Source organism: Choloepus didactylus, chromosome 2, assembly GCF_015220235.1.
Source record: "Choloepus didactylus isolate mChoDid1 chromosome 2, mChoDid1.pri, whole genome shotgun sequence".
Taxonomy (NCBI): Eukaryota; Metazoa; Chordata; class Mammalia; order Pilosa; family Megalonychidae; genus Choloepus; species Choloepus didactylus.
The window spans coordinates 216,665,591-216,682,803 of NC_051308.1; the positions used below are offsets into that span (position 1 = coordinate 216,665,591).

The 17,213-nt window shown below is 51.2% G+C and overlaps 2 protein-coding genes and 1 pseudogene across 5 annotated transcripts in view; 1 reads left to right on the top strand and 2 right to left on the bottom strand.

The window, feature by feature from the left end:
• Positions 1-9,324, top strand: part of A3GALT2 (alpha 1,3-galactosyltransferase 2) — a 36,275-nt gene extending 26,951 nt beyond the window's left edge. The window contains exons 2-6 of the mRNA XM_037827808.1: positions 5,174-5,254; positions 5,469-5,558; positions 5,823-5,961; positions 7,193-7,902; positions 8,593-9,324. Of these exons, the coding sequence (XP_037683736.1) occupies positions 5,174-5,254; positions 5,469-5,558; positions 5,823-5,961; positions 7,193-7,902; positions 8,593-8,662 (1,090 nt within the window). The 3' untranslated portion in view covers positions 8,663-9,324. The remainder of the gene's footprint in view (positions 1-5,173; positions 5,255-5,468; positions 5,559-5,822; positions 5,962-7,192; positions 7,903-8,592) is intronic.
• Positions 9,325-11,774: 2,450 nt separating this feature from the next.
• LOC119514303 lies at positions 11,775-13,374 on the bottom strand (annotated as a pseudogene).
• The window catches only part of ZNF362 (zinc finger protein 362), a 37,495-nt gene continuing 33,406 nt past the window's right edge, over positions 13,125-17,213 (bottom strand). For all 4 annotated transcript variants that reach the window (XM_037827805.1, XM_037827804.1, XM_037827807.1 and 1 more), the window contains 3 exons: positions 17,131-17,209; positions 16,845-17,003; positions 13,125-13,589 (listed from right to left, as the gene is read on the bottom strand). In XM_037827805.1, coding sequence (XP_037683733.1) covers positions 13,473-13,589; positions 16,845-17,003; positions 17,131-17,209 — 355 coding nt within the window. In that variant the 3' untranslated portion in view covers positions 13,125-13,472. The remainder of the gene's footprint in view (positions 13,590-16,844; positions 17,004-17,130; positions 17,210-17,213) is intronic.

Sequence of the window (17,213 nt, forward strand, 5' to 3'; positions counted from 1 at the left end):
CCATTTGGAATCTCTCAGCCACTGAAACTATTTCATCTCATTTTGCATCCCCCTTTTGGTCAAGAAGATACTCTCAGTCCCACGATGCCGGGTCCACATTCATCCCCGGGAGTCATACTCTGCGTTGCCAGGGAGATTTACAGCCCTGGGAGTCGGGTCCCACGTAGGGGGGAGGGCAGTGAGTTCACCTGTCAAGATGGCTCAGTTAGAGAGAGAGAGGGCCACATCTGAGCAACAAAGAGGCACTCAGGGGGAGACTCTTAGGCACCATTACATACAAGTTTAGACTCTCCTTTGTGGTAATGAGCTTCACAAGGGCAAGTCCCATGCTCGAGGGCTCAGCACATCACACCGCCAGTCCCAACATTTGTGACAACATCAACACCAGTCCAGGTGAGGATGTCCAACACATCCGCACCTTCCCCCAGATCCTCGGGGTTGGGGAGGGGGAGGCTGTAAATATATTTTTTATTATCTGCCCAAATTACTCTAGGATGTGTCACTATTTCATTCCAGCCTATACTAACCTACCGTATCTCACTTCCTATTCAAAGTTCCATGCAATTGTGGTGTTTGAACAAATCGACTGTAGAGTTGTACCGTTTAGAAAATTTAGATCCTGTACCAAATAGATATCTATTCCCTTGGTCTCATATGAAAGTTGAAGTTTTAACACACAATCAGCTTCAACCTTTACCCTTTGGCCTGGCTTGCCCTGGTCTTAACCAGACCTGCTTCATTCATATCACTAATTGAAGTCTGGGCTCTTTTTCAGCTTTCTTTTTTTTTTTGACAGTGGCTGTATGCACTAATACTGACATTCATATCTGCCGAGCTCTAGCTCTGAGTTTCAGGTGTCTCAGAGATATGCATTGTTCCAGAGACCAATCAGATGTTAACCCACTCTTGTTGAGTGGAACATTTGATTGAGCGTTTCCACAGAGATGTGACCCACTCAACTGTGGGTAAGAACTCTGATTAAATTATTTCCATGGAAGTGTGGACCCCGCCCATTCAGGGTGGGTCTTGATTAGTTCACTGGAGTACTTAAGAGAACTCAAGAGCTGATACAGATGCAGGCTGACGTTTAGAGATGCTTGGAGTTGCGTTTGGAGATGCTAAGCTAAGAGATGAAACCCAGAGTTTGCCCTGGAGAAGCTAAGAGAGGACCCCCAGACACTTAGAGAGAAACGCCCTGGGAGAAAGAAGCAAGGATGCCAGGAGCCAAGAGAGAGGAGCTGAAACAACCCAGGACCAGCAGACACAGCCACATGCCTTCCCAGATGCCATTGGCCTTTCTTCAGTGAAGGTATTCTCTTGTTGATGCCTTAGTTTGGGCACTTTTATGGCCAGAGAACTGTAAATTTATAGCCAAATAAACCCCCTTTATAAAAGCCAATCCATTTCTGGTATTTTGCCTAACGGCAGCATTAGCAGACCAGAACAGCAGGTATTAACTCGAGGTCCACCACAGCACTTCGAGGTAGGTATTCTTATCCTCATTTTATAGACGAGGAGACTAAAGCTCAAAGAAGTCCAGAACCCTGCCAGGGTAAGACAGCTACAAAGTGGTGGTGCTTGGATTCAAATTCAGGCGATCTGGTTCCAGCATTTTTGCTCATTCCCTTCGTAGTCCCTGTCTCTAGAAACGGGGGTACATGGCGGGGGTGGGGATGTCCCTAGAATGCTTATTTGTATTCTAAACATTTTGGATGCTTCCTAGAAAGCAACCCAGCATGGGCAAATCCCAAGCCTGCCTCCTCTGAGCCAGGAAGGGGCCACTGCGCCCTGCAGGAGGAACCCCCTCAGTGATGAGAGCTGCACAGATGTGTGCTCTCTGACCACAGCTGGCCCTCAATGCGCCCAGCGACTCATCTCTCCGTCCCAGACAGCTCTCAACTCCCAGCCACCAAGGTACAAACTCCCCTGCAGCTTCTGGCATTCTCTCCTGGCCAAAGTCAATCACACACCCCCACCAAGACTAAGCACCCCAACCCCTAAGGTTACTGTCCCCCAGATCTGCCCAGGGTCACGCCCTGTAGCACTGCTGAGAAAAACAAAGAGTTCGGATATCTAAATGCTCATCAGAAGGGGCTTGGGTAGGCAAATTGCCCTATCTCCAATCAGTGGCATCTTAGGTAGCTGGAAAAAAGTATGAGGAAACTTTTTAAGCACTGAGATGGAATAACCTTGAAGACACAACGCTCAGTGAGAAACACAAGGTGCAGAACAGCATGGCCACTGCGCTACCATTTGTGGAGGGGAAAGAAAGAGGAAGAGAATGATGCCGATCAAGATGGTGGGCATGAGCAGGCCCACATTCCCAGCGTGGATCCCTGATCCTGGCCCCGAGGGAGCACAGCAACCCTTCTGCACACACTGGGAGCATGTGGGTCCAGCCTAATCTCTCTGGTGGTGGCCTAAGGGAACTGGCCATCCAGAACGTGCCCTGCATGTGGAAGGCAGTTTGCAGAGCTCTCCTACGGAACTCTAAGAGAGCAGTCAGGTGGCACTTTCTGGGGCAAGTGGTTGCTGGCTGTAGGACACACAGTGCAGTGCCCAGACCGTGAGGAAACTGTTTCCTAGGGGAGAGGGGATATTCTGAACTGTGGGGGGATGGGGTAGGGAATTCCTAGGGCCACAGGCATGCCTGAGACAGAAGAATGTGCAGAAAGGATTAGGGAGGTCCCTATGCTTTGGCCTAGAGCTATTCTCCAAATTTATTGTATGGATAAGCCCTGAAAGGGAGCAATCTTCAAAGACTAGAAAAGGTGTTGTCTTTTTTTCCTTATTATTATTAATTTTTTTTTTTTTTTGGTTAGCTCCTGGCATTCAAGGGAAGCTCTGTCATAATACTAGCTGGATACAATCTTAAAGAACAGATACCTCCAAGTCTAAATTCTAGCTATAACACTCTAAAATATCAAAATGTTCAGGTTTCAACAAAAGATTACAAAACAAAGAGACAAGAAGTGATGGCCCAGGCAAAGAAGAGTAAAGTATTAGAAACCATCAATGAAGTGGACCAGCCCTGGGACATTCCAGAGACTTCAAAAAATGGTCCTAAATATGGTCAGAGCTAAAGGAAAACATGAATAAAGAACTAAAGGAAATCAGGAAAACAATAGATGAACAGAAAGAGTATATCAATAGAGAGATGGAAATTATGAAAAGGAACCAAGCAGAGCTGAAGACCACAGTAAGAGAAATTAAAAATTTCCTACTGAGGTTCAACAGCAGATTGGAGCCAGCAGAAGAATCAGTGAACTTGAAGAAGAATCAGTGAACTTGAAGACTGAAGTCTCCAATCTGAGGAACAGAAAGATGAAAGAATGAAGAAAAGCAAACAGAGCCCGAGGAACCTGTGGGACACCACCAAGCGCAGCTGTATACACATGGTGGGAATCCCAGCAGAAGAACGAGAGAAAAAGACATAGAGAATATTCAAAGAAATAATGACTGAAAACTTCCCAGATTTAATGAAAGATATGCATACACATACCCAAGGTGCTCAACAAACTCCAAACAGGACAAACCCGAAGAGAGACCCACACCACACCATGTTATAATCAACTTGTCGAATGCCAAAGAGAGACAATTCTGAAAGCTGCAAGAGAGAAGCATCAGAAACCATGGAGGCAAGAAGGCATGTTTAAAGTGCTGAAAGCAAAAAATTTTTCAACCAAGAATTATATATCTAGCAAAACTGCCTTTTGAAAATGAGGGAGGGATTAAGATGTTCCCAGAGAAACAAAAGCCAAGGAATTTCAACACCACCAGACCAGCCTTACAAGAAATGCTAAAGGGAGTTCTGCAGGTTGAAAGGAAAAGATACCAGACAATTGACTGAGGCTACATGAGGAAATAAAGATCTCCAGTAAAGATAATGACATGGGTGGATATAATTACAGTAGCATTGTATTTTTTGGTTTGTAACTCCAGTTTGTACTCCCTACAGGAACTAAAAGGCAAGTGCATAAAATGTAATGATAAATCAATGGTTTGGGACTCATAATGTATAAATGTGTAACTGGTGATAAGAATTATGTTAAGGTAGGAGACAGAGGGGTATAGGAATATATTTATGTATGATCTTGAAGTTGTTAAGTCGGAATCAAAGCACACACTACTGTTACGGATTTATGATATGAAAGTTTAAGGTCCATGGTAACCACAAAGAAAACAGAGAATATGCAAACTCACAGAGACAGAAAGTACAGAAAGTAGAGTACAGGTTACCAGGGGTGGGGGCAGGGGCAATGGAGAGTTAATGCAAAATGGTAGGGTTTCTGTTTGGGGTGAAGGGAAAGTTCTAGTAATGGATGGTGGTGAGGGTACTGCAATATTGTGAATGAGATTAATTCCATGAGTGGTATGCTTGGGAGTGGTTGAGATGGAAAGATTGATGTTGTATATCTGTTTCAAAGAAAGAAAGAGAGGGAGAGAGAGAGAAAAGGAGAAAGAGAGATAAAGAAAAAGAAAGGAAGGGAGGGAAGGAAGGAGACTAAAGAGTTAAGGACAATTAAATGCAATCCATGATACTGTGTGGAATGTAATAATGGAGGAGAAAAAACTCAAAGGGACACTACAGGGACATAAGAAAGATGGGAATATAGAATGTAAGCTTTATCTCAACATTAAATTTCTTGAACTTGATAACTGCACTAAAGGTGATTACATTAGTGAATATCCTGGTTTGTAAGAAATGTACACAGAAGTATTCTGTGTTCAAGGAGTATGTTGTGTACAACCTGCTCTCAAATGTTCCAAAAATGACAGACAGACAGGAGAGAGGGAGAGGAGGAAAGAAGGGAGGAAGGGAGGGGAGAAGATACAGCAAAGGTGGCAAATTTTTAAATTGGTGGATCTTAGTTACTGGGTGGGGGGTGGGGGTATGTCGGAGTTCTCTGTCTGGGGCTTATATTATTTTTGCAATGGCCTTGTGAGTTTGAAATTATTACAAAATAAAAAGTTAATAAAAGAAAGAGGAAGAACGTGTGTGTGTGTGTTTGCCTGTATATGACCCTTTTGTACCTTTGAATGAATATCTGTACCTTATGAATAGAATATATTCTTATTTTCAAAAAAAAAAAAACAAAATGAAACTTAAATTACATAAATAATTTTTCATACACATATAAATGGGTTGCTGATGCTCTCCCCCACTGCCCAGGACCTGGAAGAGGCACTTTTGGCAGCTGATCCTACTTGCCCTGGGCTTGGGCCTGCTCCTCTACATGCTCCCTGCAGTCAGGTACAAACCCCTCCCCCGGCACGTAAAGTGGGGCCACCAGGGTCAGGGTTAAGACCCTAGAGATCTACTTCCCAAGAGCCTACGTGAGGGATGGGGGTGGTGGTGGCCATCTCAGCCCTGGCAAGTGTCCTCGTGGGCTCTCCCTCCTTGTACGGAGAAGGCGAGAGCTCCTGCGGCAGGCCGGATGCCCCCCACTGCTGCCCCCACCCCGCAGGCATCCGGAAGTCCTCATCCCTATGGGCGTCTGTCCCTTGGCCACACTGCCCCTGCTGAGAGACAACTTCACGGGGCCCCTGCATCTCTGGTAAGGAGCCACCGTCCCTCCCACCTACCCTACAGAGCTCTGCCTGGTGTCCCTGCCCTCCCCCCAGCCCCACCTGGCAGAGCCCAGGCCGAGGTTCCACAGGGGCAGACACCTCCCAGTCCCAGGAGGCACGGGCAGCTCAGGGGCAGGGACTGGGCCTGCTCCATCTGTGGGTCCCCAGGGCCTAGCACCGGGAAGGTGGCAGTGAGCAGGCACCAAGTGGGTGGATAATCGGACCTGTCTCCCCACCCCTGCCCTCCCCAGGGCCCGGCCTGAGGTCCTCACCTGCACCTCCTGGGGGGCCCCCATAATTTGGGATGGCACCTTCGACCCAGATGTGGCTCAGCGAGAGACCGGACAGCAGAACCTCACCATTGGGCCTAACTGTCTTTGCCATAGGCAGGTAAGGCCTGGGGAGGGGAGGGGTTCTGTACAGGCGGGGAGCAGGAGTGTGCATGTGAGGTAGAGTGTGGGGGTGGGGCACCCTGCTCCCCCATGCCCTACAATCCCAAGGTGAAGCAGGAAGCAAAGACACCACCCCTTGTCCCAGACTCCCAGGGTGAAGGCAGGGTCATCCCCAGGACACAAAACACCACAGAGCCCATCCAGCTCCTTGAAGCCTGGGGCTGGCGCTGCTCCATCTGGAGGTCCTGAGGTCTTAGAAGACCAAGTTCCAAGGTTCTGTGAGGCCAGTGAGATTCTAAGGCTTCCAAATTCTCTAGTTCCCCACAGGTCCATGAGAAATAGAGCAAGTGTAGGTAAAAGTACAAGCTTGGATGCCCAGTTGGGTTCAAATTCTCAGTCTACTACTTACCTATTGGGTTAGGCAAGCTATAAAGCTCTTTGTGTTTCAGGGCTCTCATCTGAAAAACAGAGATAATAATAAATTGGGGGGATTCAATGAGCCAATGCACATGGACTTAGAACAGGTCTGCCGCATGATAAATGTTCAGAAATATTAGGCATTTGTGCTAGTATCTTAAAACCCCAGAATCCCAGGGTTCCATGTCTAGCATTACAAGCTTTCTAGTTATCCATGTAAGGAATTACCCCAAAGTTAGTGACTTAAAACAACAGTTTATTATTGTTATAGCTCAGGATGTTGTGGGTTTGGAATTCAGACGGGCCAGCAGAAAGGGCTCCTCTCTGCCTCAAGACATCTGGGTCTCAACTGAGGTGACTCCAAAGCCCGCGGGCTGGTGGGGCCACCCTCTGCACACCCACTCGCTGCACGGCTGCCCGGGGCACGGCAGTCCTGGAACTTCCTTAAAGGAGGGCTCAGAGTTCAAAAGAGACCGAGGCTAAGGCTGCCAGTCCTCCTGAGGGTCTGCACAGCATCACTTCCTTGGTATTTTATTGCTCAAAGCAGTCATGTTGAAGGAGAGGACGCAGATCCCCATCACCCACCCGGCAGGAGTGCAAAGACTCGCAGCCACCTTTAATGCACCTCGTCCAGGCAGAAAGGGTCTAGGATTCCAGAATTCTGGAGTCCAGGGGCTGAGACTGTAGGATTGCAAGCACTGATGTGCAAAGGACTAGGAACCGCGGATCAGGGGACGGCCCAGTCCGCTCGGGAAGACGCCTTCAGCCTGACTTTGGTCCATCGCCCCTTCCCACCCCGCCCCACCGGGCAGGTACCTGGAGAAGTACTTGGCGCGCTTCCTGGGGACCGCAGAGGAGCACTTCATGGTGGGCCAGCGAGTGGTGTACTACGTGTTCACCGAGCGCCCGGCCGCCGTGCCCCACGTGGCGCTGGGCCCGGGCCGCCGGCTGCGCGTGCAGCGCGTGGCCCGCGAGCGGCGCTGGCAGGACGTGTCCATGAAGCGCATGCACACGCTGCACGCGGCGCTGGGCGGGCGGCTGGGCCGCGAGGCGCACTTCGTGTTCTGCATGGACGTGGACCAGCACTTCAGCGGCGCCTTCGGGCCCGAGACGCTGGCGGAGTCGGTGGCGCAGCTGCACGCCTGTCACTACCACTGGCCGCGGTGGCTGCTGCCCTTCGAGCGCGACGCGCGCTCGGCCGCTGTGCTGGCGCGGGGCGAGGGCGACTTCTACTACCACGCGGCGGTGTTCGGGGGCAGCGTGGCGGCGCTGCGCCGGCTGACCGCACACTGCGCGCGGGACCTGCAGCGGGACCGCGCGCGCGGCCTCGAGGCGCGCTGGCAGGACGAGAGCCACCTCAACAAGCTCTGATGGCTGCACAAGCCCGCCAAGGTGCTGTCGCCCGAGTTCTGCTGGATCCCGGATCTCGGCCCACGGGCCGAGATCCGCCATCCGCGCTTGCTCTGGGCGCCCAAGAAGTACGCCTTGCTGCGCGACTAGCGACCCGCCGGGACGTCCAAAGGTGCGCGCCCCAACGACCCGGGAGCCAGGGCCCTGCCTGGGCTTAGTCCTGGACTTCCTCCTTCCCGGACCCACCCAGCCCCGGGGTAGCCCTGCCCGTCAGAGCATCCTTGGCACCAGGAGGGTGTGGAATAGGAGTAACAAGAAGGGAAGATCGTGAAGCCGTTCTGGAAGCAGCTTTGGGGAGAGGGTGGATGGAGAACGCCCTACGCTGCCCGTGCGTACTGAGAGGAGTGGGGTGGGGGCAGATCCTGGCTCTTGGGGAGTTTCTAACTCTGTTGGAGAGAAAGAGATCCCCTTGCCCCACTTTCAACAGTGCCTGCAAAAACGCCTCAGGCAAGCAGCCGGTAGACCTTCCTGAATTCATCTGATGCCTCCTGAAGGGAAGTTTTAGCACCACCCCCTCACTTTTTTTTGATAAAGAGACTGAGGCACAACTAGGGAACATTAACTGTCAAAGACAGAGGCTCTAACTTTGAGTCCCTCAGGATGTCAGCAGTCGGAGAGCCAGTACTGACCCCTCAGGCTAAACACCTCCTCAGGGCAGGAGCCTCAGAGGGAAGGAGCATGGGGGCATCTCTTTGCCCTTTTACCTCCACCCTGCTTAAGCATAAAGAGTGTATAGATATTTAAGTAATATTCTAATAAAATAATTCATTCTAATATTTGTCCTCATGACCCTTTCTCCTAGAAACTCAAAGTCCACAAAACGCTATTTCCTGGCTTCAGGGCTAGCCTCAGCCACAGTACCTGGGAGGTAAGTTTCTTCACCATCTCTGCATCCTCAGTGCAGAGAAACGCAGGCTCTGAGTGGGAGCGTGGAGCCACTGGGCTCTCCAGGAAGGGTGGTCACAGAGCCAAGGACATAGGGAAGGTAACTTGGGAAAACTGAGGCCCTGAGAGGGTGGGATTTCACTCTGGGTCTCCTGAATCCTTTACGAGGTGTCCTCATAGAGCTTGTGTTTCTAACAGCCTCCATTGCTTCCAGATAGGGAAGCAATTCCTGGCCTAATCCTGATGGTTTTTACAATCTGAAGTTCTACAAGCAGGTTCAATTATTGATGACAGGAAATAAGAGATGTCTGGCCTTGCAATAGTAATTTGAATTTTCCCAGTGCCTCTTAAGTAAATTAGACTGGCAAACACCAAGAGGCCTTTTGGACTCTGAATTAGAGATGTGCCTAGAAACAGATTATGGTTTCATGACTAGAGAGCCTGCACATCCCCTCCTCTGGTGGGAAAATGTTTGTCCTCTGATTTACTCTGCAACGTTCCCTAAAGGCCACACACACCAGACTGGTTGAACCCTGGGCCACCAAAGACCTGACTACTAGCCAGGAAGATCTGGTGCAAATCTCAGCTCCTCTTCTAGCTCTGTATGTGACTGTGGATGAGTTCCTTATCTTCGCTGGGCCTGTTTTCTCATATGTAAAATGGGGGTTCTAATCACAGGGGTTGTTGAGATGCTCCCAAAAACCTCACTTGCCTTCTCCCTCTCCCCGCCTTCCCCTTCTCAAGGAGTGCAAAGGGTGCGTCCAAGAATGGTCATTTCCTATTTTAAAGGGGAATAAATGGCACGGTCATGGTTTCCAGGTCCTGAGCAGGGAGCAGCCTGGTGCTGCTGATGGAGTCCTTCCTGAAGAGGGAGAGGGGCTCAAGGAAGCTGCAGGATGGAGCAGGATGGGGCAACTTCTTGCAGGGAGCCCAGAGGAACCCAGAGGCCTCAGGACGGGGCGGGGCTGTGGAGGGGATTGGGACTGAATCCAAGAAGGGAGACAAAAGTCTTTCTGCATCCACCTCCATGGCCTACAGACTCTCCTGTCAACACCGTCTTCAGCCGCTCTGCCAGAGCCATAGCAACAGTGTCTCTCTGCCACTGCTCCATGCAAAGTCGTCACCTGTCTTAGCCACCCCACCTGCCATGCCCATTCAGATGCCGTCCCCACAAATATCCAAACATCAGCTGTTCCTTGATCGTAAGAAACAAAGATTTATCAGGGCTAAGCCAATAAAAAGAACAACTACACTTACTGGGTTTTTCCTATGTGCCATGCACAGTTCTAAGCATCTGACATGTACTGATTCATTTACTCCTCACATCCACCCTATAAATTGGTTATTGTTATTCCCTCCATTTCTCAGATGAGGAAAATCAGGCACACAGAGGTTAAGTAACTTACCCAGGGCCACACCACTAGCAACTTAAAATCCACGGATGTGAGAACTAAGCAGGAAGTTAAACCTGGCCAGGGGATGGAGACTGAAAGCCAAGAGCTGAGGTTGTCCCTGGTTCTCAGTGCCCTCTGCCCATCTCTGCTTCTCTGCCTCTTTTGTCCTTCTGCTTGTGTCTAGCCCAACACAGTCACCCATGCTCCCCGTATACAAGGTTTTCCAGTTCAGGCCTCTGCCATCTACTGACTAGTTCTTAAGTCGTGGATGGAATGGAGATTCTGATGAGTCAGCTCCATCAAGTGATGTGCTGGTAAATGTTTAGCAACTGGCTCTTCAAGGAAAAAGAAAGCCCTGATTGGTAGCATTTGCCAGTTTCTAAGCTACTCACAGTTGCTAAATGTGGAACTGAGAAGATATGTGCACCGTCTGCTTTCATGGGCATACCACACCACACCACACCGTACCCCGGGCCAGTCTATGGATGGAGTCCCTCTAGGTCAGGGACCCACCCCTGGCCAATCAGCTGTGGCTGGGATAAGATCACGTGACATCAGTATGGCTGCCAGAGCCCATCCCTTCACTGCATGAGGGGGCATGGGAGGACGATTTCAAAGACAGACATGAGGCCTATGAGATGCTGGTTCTTGGCTACCTCACATCCGCACCCTGGTTTCCTCTTGAGGAGATGTACTTCCGATGGTGGGGTTCACCCACTGCCCCAAGCTAAGAGCACGGGCCCTAGGCCTGAGCCAATCAGCACATCATATTCTCTTACAATGGTGATTGGTTCAGGAGTGGTATCTGACCCATTCAGGACCAGGAAGACGCAATTAGACTTTGGCTGGGGCTTCTGGGAAAGGGATAGAGCCTTGCCTGCTAGAAATGTGGGGGCTGTGAGGCTGGAGCTGCTGATTCACAGGAGCCCAAGGATGATGCTAAGTGAGAACAGAACCAAGTTGAGATCGGAAGAGACATCATTTGAGCCCAGAAGCTGGCCTGACCCCTGCACTGTCCTGTTTCATGAGCCAATTAACTCCCGATTGGATTGGGTTTTCTGTCACTCGCAACCAAGGCTGGATACAGAAGGAATGAGGAGGAAGGGAACGCTCCAAAGGTGAACTCCATGGTGACTCAGGCTGAGTCACTCAGTCTTCCCCACAATGCCTCACACAGGCCCAGCCTTGATCAACTTTTGGGGGAATGAATTCCTACCTTACCCTCCCAGGCAATCAAGCATTGATCCCCATGAGAAGAATGCAAGGGAAGAGAGCTTCTTGCTCACCCCTCCCCCAATCACTGAAATGGCTTCTACAATTCAGGGCACTCATAATGCACCCCCGGAGATGAGTAAGGGTAACCGGATATGGGAGCTGGACAGTGAACCTCATGGAGGACCCAGCACATCCCAAAAGGCATTAGGACCAAACAGGCCAGGGTCAAACTTGTGTCACTGCCACTTAATTACAGCATGATCCCTCTGCCAAAAAAACACCAAAAACAAAAAAACTCTCTTTGTTTGCTACTCACTTGCAGGGGACTTATGAGGTAATCAACACAAAGCACTTAGCTCCTGAACCAAGGCAGGCCCACGGAAAGGGGCCCTGTCCTTCCTTCCCTGGTCTGGGGGGGAGGGGAGAGGAGCAGTGGAAAGGTGCCCCCCAGCCCCACCCTCGCACAGAGCACACCACACACCACCGCCACCCGGGTGCAGGTACAGTTTATTCTTCACAACAGAGAAATACAAAGAGCAGACGGTTTGTAATTCCTTTGTTTTTTTGCCCATTTTAGTGTCTTTCCCCCACATGTGATTTTTTTATTTTGCTCCCCACCCCCTTTTGTTTAAAATGTAATGCAAACTTCTGTCCTGAAGTGTCTGAGGGTCACCTGCCCTCACCTCCCTGCCACCAAGATGCAGACTGAGAAGCCAACAGACTGTTTTCTCTTTTTTAATAAGGTAGCTAGTTCTAAATATGGTGGCCTGGAGGTCCCATAGAAAAAAGCAAAAGGGTGTTAACAGTATGTATAACAGCGTATTTACAGGGTAACATCATGCGGACGAAAAGCTACAATACTGAGTATCAGACGACGCAAGTCAAACAAAGGGCACGGGTCGGGGGCAGAGAACCCTGTGGCAAAAGAAACCCCAGGAAACATTAGACTGGTAAATCAATGGCGAGTTAAGGCTTAAAAAGTGTATAAAAATAACACAGTTAATATTCAAAACGGAACTCCAGATACAGAATATATAGATGAGTTTCTGTCTAGTTTTTCTTCTTTTTTTTTTTTCCCGGGGGGATGTGGGGGGCTTCTCCGGGTTCTGTACATTGTTCCTATATACATGGACACGCATGGCTTTCAGATTGGGGTGTGTCTGTGGGGGCTGGGGGCAGGGTCTGCTCCTGGGACCCCCCTCCCCAAGGATCCCTTCCCTGCCAAGGGGCCTAGGGCCTGGGCTGGGGGATCCCCCTTCCATGGCAGGGAAGACTAATAACCCCTCCCTGGGCACTGCCCCCATGTGGAGGAAATTCTGGAGAGTCCCAGGCCCACTCCCTCCCTGTCCTCCTGCCCACAGTCTGGGATGGCGGGAGAGGTAGCCGATTGGTTTCCTGGCCAGCACCGAGGTAGACTGGGGTGGTCTTCAGGACAGCAAGGGGCCAGGTCTTGCCCAGCCCACCCCACCCCATTTCTCCGGGCCTGCCGCCCAGCCCAGCCCATCGCTGCACCCTTTGGTCCTGCAGATCTCCCAGGCCCTCTTGCTGCTGCCTCCTGAAGACCGAGTAGCTCTGGCGGCTGCGACACTCCTCTGCTCAGTGATGCCCAGGGCATAGCTTGAGAGGTGCAAGCTCGACACCCAGGGGTGAGGGGCTCACTCTGGCTGCTTCCTGCCCTCTCCCACCTGGAGGCCCCCTTTGCAGTTCAGAAGCCCAGGCCTGGGCCTTCCCTCAAGACTTGAGGCCGTGGCAAGAGAAGGTCCCGCGCTGCCCTCTGGTTCTCTGTGTCCATCGGTCCAATTCTTTTAATTTCTCGGTCTTAGCAGCACCAACTTCTTGGCCAATAAATATCTTTCTTTTTTTTTTTTTTTTTTGATTCTTCCAAAACAAATTAAAAAAAAAAAAACAGTGAAGAAAGTGAAGGGTGGGGAACAAAAAGAGAACTCAACAAAGAGGTTCAAAGTGCTCTGAGAATCGTCTTTGGATGCCACCAAAACAGTCCAGAATCTTGCAGTTGGCCTGGCTGCCCCAGGAGCCAGACCAGGCAGGGCTTCAGTGGCCCAGGCCTTCTGGAAGGTCAGGAAGGTCATGAGAGGGCTCAGCTGTCCCTAGAGGGCCGCTGGAGGGAGCCGGGCCCTGGTGCTGCCTGGGTTCGTGTCTGCCGGGCAGGGCGGCACGTGGGGCCGGCTCAGATGAGGGAGATTCGCACCGGGATGCCGGGGGACTCCGTCCTCTGCGGTGAGTGGTGGCTCACCAGGTGCTCCACCACCGTGTGTTTGGACATGTGCTTCATCAGGTAGGTCTCCTGTAGGCAGGGGTGAGATTCAGAACTTGTAACCACTGGCAAGGAATGCAGTGGAGGCTGCAGTTTCCACAAGCGGCCACAAGAGGGCTCCTTGGTAGGAGGGCCCGCTGGTGGGGGCCGCCACAGCTACCTACCTACGGGAGGGCAGATGGGCGTGAGGCATTGGCTCCAGGGATGGCACATCCCCTCCAGGGGTGCTGACTCACTTGCCAGACGCCAAGCCTACAGCATGTTGGCTGGAGAGCTGGTGGGCACCAGGCTAGCCCCTTGCAGTGCCCACCAGGGACTCCCTAGGGTCAGACCAGCAGCCATTTACCAACTCACTTACTGGGGTGTGCTACGTGAACCTCAGCCCAGCCTGGTGGGTTGTGCAAAGCTCCCCTCATCTGACTGATGCTCGCAGTAAAAGCCAGGCAGAGGCCTGGGTGTGAACCCAATTCTTCCATTTCTTAGTAGTAAGACCTTGGACAAGTCATCTCACTCCTCCGAGCCTCAGTTTCCTCCTCTGTAAGTGGGAAGGGCGAAGGAACAACCTCAAAGGGTTGCTATGGTGATGTGGACAGAGCCCTTAGAATGAAGCTAAGGGCTGAGGGGACCACTCAGCCACCAGCCTCTACCTTTCATTCCAGATGGCGGTGGGCGCCCTGGCCACTCCACCCACGACCCTCCGTCCAGGAGGAGGCAGGCCTGGTCTGATGGGTGAGTTTGGAAAGCACGAACTGGGCCTGCCTGGCTTGCCCCTTGAGCCCTCCACAGGCTCTGCTAAGTCTAGCCTGAGGCACCCAGGACTGGGTGGGAGAGGAGACCACGGGGCGCACCCGCAGGCTGAGCTGCGTCCTCTCACTTGGCCTGTTTGGGTAACAGAGCTGGGCCTCTGGCTCCCACCTGCCACTCCCTGGCCTCACACCTCAGCCTGCTCGGAATCCAGCAGAGGAAGCCCTCAAATGTGGTGGCAACATGCTATTCAACACCACCAGTGGGAAGCAATCAACAAAACCCAAACTGGGAAACTACAGGATAAGCAATCAATTTCTTCAACAAATCAATGGCAAAGGAGAGAGAAACCTATAGATTAAAAGACATATCAACCAAGTGCAATATAGGGACCTTAACTGGATTTTGATTAAAAAATAAAATTGTAAATAAATAAATTGATGGCATTCGTGAGCCAAATGTGACCGCTGACTGGGTATTTCAGGATATTAAAGACTTACAGTGAACTATTTTTAGGTACTATAAAGGTATTGTGGATATGTTTAAAAAAAGGAAGTCCTTATCTTTAAAAACACCAACTGAAATGTTTAGATGCTATAGTATGTCTAGGTTTCACTTCAAAAACTTGGGATATGGGTGGGGGCAGGATTGACTAATGGTCTTGAGGACTTATAGTTACATGAGATTCACTATTCTATTCTGTTTCTTTTATTTATTACGGTAGTTTATAAATTAGTCCATTAAAATGTAAAAAAAAATTGTGGTAATTTTTTAAAAATTATTAAATCTTCTCTGATTTCTTTTTCTTTAATTACAGAAGTTATGGGTTTACAGAAAAAAGCATGCATAAAATACATAAAATACAGAATTCCCATATATGTGTTCACTATTCTTGTTCTTGTTCATAAACCAGGCCCAGTCTGGGAGAGGCCACAGCCTCCCAGAGGTCAGACAGATTTCCGTTAAGAAGCCCAGCCCTGAACACTGGCATCTTCTCCTCCAACAGTGTAAGGGGCGCGGAGAACTTGAGGCCTGAAGGGAGGTGGGGACTGGCAGGGGTCTCTGGAGATGCCCCTCGGCCACCCCTTTTGGGCCCACGTCCCTGCAGGCTCTGTCCTCTCAGGTTCTCAGGTCTCCTCTGCCCCTTTAACTGCAGGGAAGGATAATGTCACTTGGCACTTAGCAGGCAGCAGCCCTGGCTGGCACCTGACAGAACCCGACGACCACCCCTCACCATTCATGCGCCCCCTCCAGCCACAGTGACCCTTCATTAACACCCTCTCCGACGGCCCCTGCCCACGGCTTCCCGTTACACCTGGAAAAATATCCAAACTCCCTGACAGGGACCCAAGGCCCCGTGGGCTCCAGTTTTCTTTCAGCTCCTTGAATACAAGCTCGTTCCACCTCAGGGTGCTTGTGCTCACTGTTCCCCTACACGGAAGATTCTTTCCCCACTCTCTGCTCCTCACCTGGCTAATTATCCTCCAAAGCGTCACTGAAATGTCATTTCCTCAGGCGGCCTACCTGGACCCATCTTCCTTCCCCATCTATATTTCATTCTCCCTGCGGCTATCTTGCAAAATATACTTTTCCTTCATAGCAGTGGTTCCCAATCGCAGGCGATTTTATACCAACCCCTCACCACCCCCAGGTCCATCTGGCAAAGTCTGGACATGTTTGTGGCTGTCACAACCAGGGGAGGGAGCTGCTGCTGGCATCTAAGAGGTAGAGACCAAAGACACTGCTAACCATCCTACAATGCACAGGACACCTCCACGACAAAGGAGCAGATGGCCCAAACTGTCAGCAGGGGCTGAGGTTGAGAAACCCACAATTTGTCACTACATATCTATTCGTGTAGATACTCGTTTGATCTCTATCTCCTCCAGTAGACTCCAAATGCCCTAGGGACAAAGAGCGTGTCCATTTGGCTCAGCCTGATTCTCAAGTACGTGGCACAAGTGGTCAGTAAACACTGAGCGAACCAACAACTGTCCTAGCTCCGGATGATTAGGCACCGACTCCGCCAGCCGCAGCCCCAAGAGGTAAGGACTCTCACCTCCTCCATGTTACGGATGAGGAAATCGAGGCTCAGTGATCCGTATGCTGCATATACCTGGGGGCCTGATAACTAGAAGATTTGCTTAACCAGAAGCGCACACACAAGCAATGCACCTGGCTTCCCTCTTCTGGGTGGGTACGGGCCCACCCGGGAACAGGGGACTGGCTATGATGACCTTTCTGGCACTGTTTAGGCCTTTCCTGAAAGATGAGGAGTGGCTCTGGGCCAAGTCACTGTGACACCTTGTGGCCAAAAAGGGGCCTGCAGCTCCTCCAGCTGTGGGAAAGCCCTTCCTCCCTGGCTCTGGACAGGAGGCTGCCAGGCTCCCCACGGCTGCTTTGAATATTCCAGGGCCTGGGAACCCAGACTAAAGGAAGGCAAGGCACTGGGAGCTCAGCCAGAACTGGGAGGCCCAGGGAGAGGAAGAGGTTCCCAGAGGGACCCCAGGCACCCCAGGCCCTGGCGCCGCCGGCACTCACCGAGGTGTAGGCCCGCCCGCACATGCTGCAGCAGTATGCCTTGGCGTGCTTGATGGCGTGGGCCGAGAGGTGGATCTGCAGCGAGGCGGAGTCCGAGTAGGCCCGGTAGCAGTTGGGACACTTGTAGGGCTTGTCCTTGTTGTGCTGGCGCTGGTGAGACTGTGGGGAGCACGGCAAGGGGTCGTGAGATGGGCTGGGCTCCCCCAGCACCACCCCCTTCCTATGCTCCCCAGGGAGGGCGGAGCAAGCTGTGCACCTGGTGGGCAAGAGGCAGGCAGGCACTCACCTGGAGGTTGGAGAGCTGAGTGAAAGCCTTTTCGCAGCCAGGATGTGGGCACTTGTAGGGTCTGTCGCCTGTATGGATTCTGC